General features: G+C 38.9%; 1 protein-coding gene across 2 annotated transcripts in view; it reads right to left on the reverse strand.

The window, feature by feature from the left end:
• LOC136847183 (uncharacterized) overlaps nucleotides 1–9211 on the reverse strand; it is a 13010-nt gene extending 3799 nt beyond the window's left edge. The window contains exons 1-4 of one of the 2 annotated variants that reach the window (XM_067118615.1): nucleotides 8566–9211; nucleotides 2389–2730; nucleotides 1787–1982; nucleotides 1273–1465 (exon numbers count right to left, since the gene is read on the reverse strand). In XM_067118615.1, the coding sequence (XP_066974716.1) occupies nucleotides 1273–1465; nucleotides 1787–1982; nucleotides 2389–2693 (694 nt within the window). In that variant the 5' untranslated portion in view covers nucleotides 2694–2730; nucleotides 8566–9211. The remainder of the gene's footprint in view (nucleotides 1–1272; nucleotides 1466–1786; nucleotides 1983–2388; nucleotides 2731–8565) is intronic. The other variant, XM_067118616.1, reaches the window with a different exon arrangement.
• Between the last annotated feature and the right edge of the window lie 694 nt (nucleotides 9212–9905).

Raw genomic sequence — 9905 nt, forward strand, 5'->3', positions numbered from 1 at the left:
CAATATTTTCTGCCAGACTCAGAATTATCTGATGACAAAGCTGCGTGCCACTGAACCCTATATTCTGTAACTGTTATCAAACTCGAATTACCGGTAAATTACTAGATATGAAAAACGCAGGTCACTATTATTATTATTATTATTATTATTATTATTATTATTATTATTATTATTATTATTATTATTATTATTATTATTGAAGGCTTAACTAAATACAAAAGTTTACGGATAATTAATTTGTAAATTACTCTGTAAAATTTTGAATAGATTTTTGCCCTTGAAATTTTCAAAATTTTACTAGAAAGCTCTGTTTTTCGAAGTATTTTCTTCATTTCATTGCCAGTTATACTGTAAAGCATTATTATTCACTGATATTTTTCAACATGAAAATACATCAATACGGACAATAAAAAGCATAAAAAGCGTTTTTGCGGAAAAGCAGAAAACTGTAGTATTGGTATAATGAAATGGAAAGGAAAGATAGTAAATAAATTATGTCTCGTGGTCCAGTGGTTATGAGCCTCGCTTTTCAGCGAGTCATGAGACCGATCCCTTCTGAGGAAAAAACACTTAGATCCGTTTCCTGAAAATGTTACAATTCCTCTGTAGACCCAGAAAGTAAATGATGCCCTTGGCAATTAGATGACTGTTGTGGGTTGCAGCTAGTGGGGCGGGGGAGGTATGGACTAGCAGTTTCATCTTTAAAAGAGTTGTAGATGACCAGAAGTGAAAAAGGCTTATACTTGAAAAATTTCATATAGTGATCGACCATTCCCCGACTGTGTTCATGGTGTAGCGTTCGGGTAATCGAAGAGGTTGATTTCAGATTGATTTGTTGAAATGAGAGAGTAACCTGTCATCCCAATAACAAGAATTTTAACAGAAATCTTTTCGTGAAGTAAATGGGAAATTCGTAATTAATGTTCACTCTGTTTAAGGTACCAATGAGGACGTTCATTGCAATAGATTAACTTCCTGTTTTGAAAAATAATTCTATTTATCTTATATTACTTTGCTTCCGTTGATTGAAGGCATTGAAAAAAAAGGCACGAAATTATCAAAGATGGAAGACGTAAATATATAATTAGTGTCCTCTTTGTTTGAGGTGTCATTTAAGATGTTCATTACAACCGAGTAGCTCCCAGTCTGAAAGATAACTTTAATTTATCTTTTACAAATTTGTATTTATCGTTGATGGAACAGTTACAATAAGTCATGAAAACATCCAAGATGGAGCCCACCGTTATAGACGAAAGATAAACCAATACAAACCAAAGAGCAGGAACGACGGCCGCGGAGCCTTTCCAGCGATCCAGGATTCCAGGGATGACGGCAGATCCTCCAGGAAGGCGTTCCACTTGTAAGTGATCCTCAGCGGGACGCCGAGGTGAACGACCTCGTGATAATCCTCGTGGATGGTTCTGCGTTTCTTGGACATCATGACGTAGACGTCCTTCCAGGTATCCTGCAGTGACAGAATATAATCATATTTAGGCCGAAAGCCAAGCGCTGGGACCTATGAGGTCATTCAGCGCTGAAAGGGAACTTAAGAGTAAGAGGTTTAAAAGGTGTAAACAGGAGGGAAGACTTTCAGTTCCACCATGAAACAATTGTTAGAAGAGGGTGGAAAGTAAGATGGAAGAAAGAATATGAATGGAGGCACAATAATAGGAATGAAAAGGGTTGCAGCTAGGGGCCGAAGGGACGCCGCAAAGAACTTTAAGTAATGCCTGCAGTGCACCGCTTGAGGTGCACTAACGGCACTACCCCCTGCGGGATTACGCACCTTCTCAAAACTTGCAATCCTGTATTTAATCTCCGGGCTGGCAATGCGTCTCACGAGAACCTCGAAGATGTACCTGATGTGGGAATCGCCCACCAACAACATGTGAACGGCAGGACGATGACTCAAGGCTGCGGCGGATGCCTTCGATTCGGGTGTCGTCTCTTTTCTTTGCCAAGGGTCGGGTTCTTTTGGATTCCTGATTGATGAGACAAGATTAAGAATATTCTCTCTCTCTCTCTCTCTCTCTCTCTCTCTCTCTCTCTCTCTCTCTCTCTCTCTCTCTGTATGAGTATGAATGTTGAGGGTTAGATATAAACATAATTACGTATGTGAGGTCAGCCATAATTTGAAAATTAATACATATATATATGTGTGTATACATAATAGACATACATACATATATATATATATGTGTGTGTGTGTGATTTACAACTGTGACAGACATACATACGTATGCACATACGTGCATTTACACGATTGGGTGTGTGAATAAATTTGATACACTCGTATTTATTCACATATGCTGTAATCCGCAATTTATTTACACACACTGTAAGTCGCAGCACAGAGTCCACCGGTAAAAAAAAAAAAGCAAATCTCACCTTGTGGCGTTCCATAACTTGGATGCGCATTCGAAAATGAGCTCCTTGGTGAATTTGAAGTAAGGGCCGTTGCAAAGAAACGTCGCCTTGAGGTCGTCGTAGTAGTAGCAGCTCTGGTCGAAGTACTTGTTCGGATGGGGAGACTTGTCGAAGAAGGACGAGATCTGTCTCTGCGTGTAGTGGAGAGGCAACGGCAGCAGCTTCCCCTTGAGGTAAGGACTGTCCATGTAGTAGGCGATGAAGAACAGGTCCAAGCAGACGATTATCGCCGGCAGAGCGCAGCGCCAGTATTTGACTTCAGCCATCGTGGCATCGTCCGGCCCCTCCCGTTGTCTGGTTCCCCTGGGAGAGAGATGAAGAAACGACTTTTAGGTCCGTTACTTTTTTCTGAAAGATGCAGACGTGAGAGTGCTTGCTTCCGCGGCATAGCCTGGAGACAGTCGGTGGGTACAAGAAATATTTCGGCTTGTTGTTTTACCGAAAGGATTCAGGCAATAGAATACTTGCTTCGCTGGAATGGAACAGAGACAGTGCCTGGAAATTATTTGTTCAGCTTTATGATTAGGGTGTGCAATTAATATAGTATAACGTAAGAATTTTTAGGCTGTGCAATTAATATAGTACAACGTAAGAACACTTGCCTAAACGAGATGGCTGAACGTTTCAACTTCGTTATTACAACTTTTTAGGAAAGTTACAGGATAGAACAGAACTAAGTCACCCGAGCGGTGGACAAGAGGATCATACTCTAGAAGTAAGGTAGAAACAAGCAGACAATTAATTACAGTAAATGAGCGAAGAATGGATGGCGCCAAACTACTATTTTGTGAATATTTAAGGTTATTTATTTTCCTAGTGAGATAGAGGTGAGCCAGTTTGCCAGGTGTGTGTGAGAGAGAGAGAGAAAAAAAAGGGTAGCACACTAATTTGCTTCTTATAGTTACTCGAGACCCTTATCTCTAAGACTCAATTGACCCAACGTCAAAACCGGTGTTGCTGTTCATAGCTAAAACACAAGCTCCCTTTCCCCCGCAGGGGGTGCCGTCAGTGCAACCCCTTTCATTCCTTTTACTGTACCTCCATTCATATTATCTTTCTTCCATCTTGCTATCCACTCTCTCCTAACAATTATTTCATAATGCACCTGCTTTGAGGTTTTCCTCCTGTTGCACCTTTCAAACCAACCTACTCTCAATTTCCTGTCCAGCGCCGAATGACCTCATAGGTCCCAGTGCTTGGCCTTTGGCCTAAACTCTATACTCCATTCCCGTCCATGCTCCTCTTCCCATTTCTGGTGGTATTCCTCAAGGTTCTGATCTTCTGGTACTCCTTTTTTCCTCTTTTTCGTTGATTTACTCTCGTTGATTTACTCAAGTCGGATTCTTCATCTTGATAATTCAACCCTCTGTTTTTCTGCCTTCATGGGCCCCAGAGATGCATTGGTTTTTGTCTTTTACTTTTCATCCATTCCCGATGGTCTCCTCCTATGTACGCGTCCAACTTCTTTCGTTCAACTTTAACACAATTTCTCGTTCTCACTGAAAAAAAAAATTACTTCTGAAAAGCCATCTGACAGTCTAGATATGTGAATTAAAAGCCTTTTTTAAACTAATAATAATAATAATAATAATAATAAATAATAATAATAATAATAATAATAATAATAATAATAATAATAATATTATTATTATTATTATTATTATTATTATTATTATTATTATTATTATTATTATTATTATTATTATTATTATTATTATATTATCAATGCTCGATTCAGTTTCTTTCCATCCTTCTACAAGATTTGGGATTCTCACCCTGTTACGTTATTATCTCAAAATTTTTCCTTCTGCCTTCCTTTCAGACAAGTAACGGCCATCATTAGTTCCCTTTGTAATGTGTGTGTGTGTGTGTGTGTGTGTGTGTGTGAGAGAGAGAGAGAGAGAGAGAGAGAGAGAGAGAGAGAGAGAGAGAGAGAGAGAGAGCGCTTCCTCTCTACCGGAAGTACTGAGGTTTGACGGTGAAACAAGCCAGTTTTTCAAAGCATAAATTTATATCCAGAACAATTGAGTTTATTCTGAATATGTCAAGGCTTTTCCTATACATAATTTCAGCATATTTTATAAGAATAAAAAAAAAATACTACATAACCATCAGTTGAAAATTTCAGCATATTTAATAAAATTTTTAAAATTCTACTTAACTATCAATTGAAGATTTTTTTCACAAGTAACAATGTCATGGCAGTTAGCGGTCCCAGAAATGCCTTAATGGTCTAGAAAACGTTTCACTGAATGATTAAAACAGTCGAGGTGAGAATCCAGATGGAAAAATGTCTCCGTGAATCCTGAATAAATGTAATAATACATAGAGAGAGAGAATTTGAACCGTGCACGAGTGACTTGACAAAACGATTGTGTGATCGGGGTGTGAGACCTGCGCAGCACTCACCGTTACGACCTGCCTCCGGTAAGACTCATGATCAGGAACCACCAAACGGTGGATAACGGCCTCTTCAAGTCGTTCCGAACGACTGTTAAGGTTGACGTATGGACCCTGGGGGGGGGGGGGGAAACTTTTGTAATAATAGCACGCAAGTCACGAGCCTGGTTGAAAGTGGTGAGTTCAACCCCCCTTTTAAGAAATTAGGGAATGAGTGAGTGTTTTATTGCCAGTACGCCAGAAGAGTGGGTGAATATTGATGCTGACAGCACGCATATATTTAATGGGTTCAAATCCTTCTTGAATATCAGTTTTTTGCATGGAATAAAATATAGAATTTAAGCCAATCGGGGGGACCTATGAGGTTGTTCAGCGCTGAAACAGAAATTGACAGTAAAAAGGTTTGAAAGGTGTAACTGGAGGAAAACCTCTCAGTTGCACTATGAATCAACTGTTGGGATAGGGTGGAAAGTAAGATGGTATAAAGAGAATATGAACAGAGGCAAGGTAAAAGGAATGAAAGGGGGTTGCAGCCAAGGGCCAAGGGACGCTGCAAAGAACCTTAAGTTCTCAACCAAGGGGGAATTCCCCCCTAAGGGAGAATTCAACAACTGTTGGGGGGGGATTGTGACCAGAGATTGGCAGGCTCAAACTGGCTCTAAGATCACACAAAAGGCAGTGTGCATCGGTCCGCACTACCGAGAGGTCACGCTGGGCTTTCTCTCCGATAGCTTGTGTGTTTGCGTTAATATTTTGTTGCATATTATTTGGAATACACCTTTTAAGGCAGACAGTTTTGGAAAAGGGGGGAATGACATTCTGACATACGGTGAAAGGGTGCATGGGGCAAAAAAAAGGGTGAGATCCACTGCCTTAAGTAATGCTTGCAGTGCACCGCATGTGGTGTACTGACGGCACTAACACCCCCTGCGGAGATTTCTCCTGGAAATTTCACTGCACAAATCCTAGTAAGAGAGGAGGGTTGTAGTATACAAGGTTTTAATGGACTTGCAACAAACCTCAGTGGTCTGTGCCAAGTGGCAAAATGGTCTTGAATGAAGCCAGAAAGCTGACAGTTTGTAAAAAAAAAATTTTTTTTTTTCTTCATGTTGCACTGCTCATCGTTACCTTCTTTCCGTCCTCTACCATGCTCTGGATCTTCTACCTGTTTCTGTTTGCGGTGTTCAGCAACCCAGACCCCACTCTTAATTCCACCCCCTCCCCACCCACCCAACAACGTCACGCCTTTCTTTTTCTTTTCTGTCGTATCTAGGCTAGATAAGAACCTTAGGCCTATAGTCCCGTCAAACAATAGGAAAATAAAACAGAACATGGAAGAAATTGCAGAAAATCGAAATATAAATCTAAAACTAAAAAGTATCACTTTACAAAACTGAATGTGGAATATAGTATTTGTTAAACAAAGACAATGATTTTTTTTTTTTGAAGCTGACTTTCCGTTGTCTCCTGAAAAAAATAGTTTACAATGTGACGGTTATAATGGTCTTCATTAAGAAGACAAAATATTAATGTAATTACATTTTCTTCAGTGTAATCTGATTATTTAAAGAGGAAAAATCTCAGACTATTGTTCTCTTTAAGATTCGTTACATCAGTTTCATCTGTGCATTTTCCATCTGGAAAATGCACATCATCCATCCGTAATGCTTCTTTAATCGAGTTTTCCTTTTCCTTTCTTATTATTTTCTTCGGGTTTTTTTTTCTAATTATTACCCAAGTTTCATTTTAACATTTTCAGATGCTTGGCAGCCTAATCCTTCAAATGTGTTATCTTTTTTATTTTATTCTTCTGTCCTGTTGTTTTTTTTTATTTGGCTGTTTTTCTTTTGTTTTTGTTTTTGTCTTCCTCAAGCCTGGTCTAAGCTGCGATATAAATAGAAAATCCCCTGACAGTAGATGGAAACTTATCCGCAAGATGGCCTTGCGTGACGTTGCATTATTCAACAACCACGCGAAGTCAGGCAACAAGAAAATAATCATAATGGTTTTGTACCTAGCGCATGAAGGCGGGAAAGACAGGAGATGTCAGATAACATTTTCAGCATATATTAGTCGTAGATATTCCGTATCAAAAAGGAAAGCTCCTACTGGGTAGTGCCGTCAGTGCACCTTATATGGTGCACTGCGGGTATTACTAAAGGGTGTTTGCAGCGTTCCTTTGGCTCTAAATTGCACTCACATTTTAGCCTTTTGCTTTCCCTCCATTTATGCTTCGTTTCTTCAGTCTTGCTGTCCAGCCTCTCGAACTATTACCTCCTAGTGCAAATGTGGGGTTTTTTTGTCCCAGTTCCACCTTTAGATCTTTGTAACTCATCCTGATTTTCTGAAAACTCTAGCTTACTGTCTAGCTAGCCTATTCCACCTCCCTCTCTTAAGCGTTGAATGTCCGAAAGTGCCCTATAGTGCTTGGCTCGACAGCCTAAATTTCATAAATCAATAAAGGAGTAGAGTCTGGATTCTGAGCTCGTCTTGAGATCTTGCGAGAGTTGTATGGCTCACAGAACTCGTGTGCTGACTGATTGATTTAATCTTATGCTCCGGTCAGTGGCACTGAGTTCTGGATTATTATTATTATTATTATTATTATTATTATTATTATTATTATTATTATTATTATTATTATAACAAGACCAATAAGTCAGTTTGTTTCATCCTCACAAGGCTCGACCAAAGAGTTTTCTTAAATTTGTAAAAACTGGAGCAAAAGTAATCAGAGAAATTGGACAGCAAAATGAGAAGAAACCAAAATAAAAGGCATAAAACATTGTACGTAAGCAATACCGTCACTTCACCAGAAAAAGAACGATATATCACCTTAGTAATATAGTAATAAAAAAGGGGGGGGGGCGGTAATCAGTGTCTGTCACTCGGCTTCTGAAACGAGGCACCGCATGATTTCAGCCAACCAGATTTCATTTCAGGAAAGGCACGAGATGGTAGCGCTTCCGGGATTACATTGATCCACGCTATTCTTTCGTTGTCGTGACCCTAATCCTGAGGGATGAAAGAAGAAAAAACGGCCGGGATTCTGAGAGGTAATCTTTTCATGGAAATCGGGTGACTTGGAAGAAGCAAAAGTCTTGCATTACACGATAAAGTTAATTAGGCCTATCTACTGGCACAAAGAACAAGCGGAAGAAATGATGAGAATATAAAGTTAATTAGGCCTATCTATTAGCACAGAGAACAAGCAGAAGAAATGGTGAGACTATAAAGTTAATTAGGCCTATCTATTGGCACAGAGAACAAACAGAAGAAATTATGAGACTATTTCTGGGTTATTTCTGGATGCATTAATTTTCCTCGCTTTATTGTGACGTATCCCAACCACTGAAGACCGTTCACTTCTCCTTACGGTTTCCTTAAATATCTGAACATGTTGACTAAAATTTTTAAGATTTTCACCTAAATCTGTAAAAAGCATCTGCTATATCGCAAGTTCTATTTCAAGCACGGGAGTTCCCTTGATTTGATGATGTCCTCTCATTAATTTGTGTTCGATATTTAACAAATGAACTGAAAATCAAGGGTTCGTAAAGTAAGGATATGCAAACGGAATTTTTAGTTTAATAATTATTAAATTATTGAGACCTGTCATCCATATCTGAAAAATAAAACATGCTTTAACGTAAGAATGACTCAGGTAACATCAATAAAAAATTAAAATGACAAGAAAATTACTACAATAATCATTTTAACTTTTGATAAGTTCCTTACCTCTCACTCTGATGACAAGAAGTCGAAAATTAGTCAGTCTTTTGGGACTGCATATCATACACAAGCACTATTCACAGTCGTAAAATACAAATCATTTGCCTCAGTCTACGTATAATTTCACAGAAATGACAAACTTTCTTTTCTATGTTAATTTTCCCAAGTTTTTGGAAGTACATTCGACACTACAAATCACGAACTCGCAAATCACAAACATAATGAAATCATGGCTCTTCTTGAGATGTGTACCTTATAAGGACTATATTAGCACATTAAAGCCAATAAACTGACGTAAATTATCAACAGCATGTTGAAAACGCCCTCCCAAAGCCGAAATCAGGATTTCCCGGAGGGGCAGAAGCTCGGTCTTACACCCCGAGAGGCATCTCGTGAACTGCTCGTCCTAAGTCCCTTCGACGCCTTGGGGACTACCGGCACCAGCCAGACCCAACTTTCTTCCCTTCTTTCTTGTCGTAATTTTAAACGCCACCTCTGCTTTGTCACCGTGGAAACATAACGGCAAGGATGTGATTTACGGGACGAGTATATGACAAAGTGAGGATTCGCGGGGAAGCCTCTATAAAAATGCAACCCATGGCTACATCTCGGTCTAAGGGTATACGAGCGGTCGCACCGAACGTGGTGTGTTGTTTCTTATTGATTCACTCTCGTAATGACTCTAGATCCATACGCCAGTCACGCTAGATTTTACTGCAGCGCTGCTTGGGAGCATTCAATGACTAAAGGATTCTGTTGTTGTACCCACGTCTCTGTTGTTTGGACAAAGTTCAGCGATCCACAACAGGCCTCTGAATTCCATCAACGCCTTACCACTTACGGTGAGGCCCCTTGATGGCATTAGTCAGCTTAATATAAATCAGGATTAATATAAACAGGATTAATAGATTAATCCTGATATAAACCACCCACCAACACTCACCCACGTGGTGCTGTCATTTTGACTTTTAGGCAGATTCTAACTGTATTGTTTAATTTAATTGGTAGATTATTTTAAGTTTTCTTCTGCCTGTATTTATATTAGTTTATTTCAATTGCAGGATAGAACGTATCGTCGCAGAAATGTCCGTAATTTTTAATAAACTTGGATTATATCAATATCCTTTTCGTGCAGTGTTAATTCTGCTATGAACGAAGTGAGCTCTAAAGTTAGAACTTAGAGAAAAGAAAGAAAGATTTAAACAAAGTAAGAAAACATATTTTAAACACTTGAAAGTTTCTTTTTCCTCAAGGTGAATATGCAGTTTACGCTGGACACCTCAACCACCAAAAATTACAAAAAAAAATTAATAATAATAATAATAATAATAATAATAATAATAATA

This window comes from Macrobrachium rosenbergii, chromosome 16, assembly GCF_040412425.1.
Source record: "Macrobrachium rosenbergii isolate ZJJX-2024 chromosome 16, ASM4041242v1, whole genome shotgun sequence".
In the NCBI taxonomy this organism is placed as follows: domain Eukaryota; kingdom Metazoa; phylum Arthropoda; class Malacostraca; order Decapoda; family Palaemonidae; genus Macrobrachium; species Macrobrachium rosenbergii.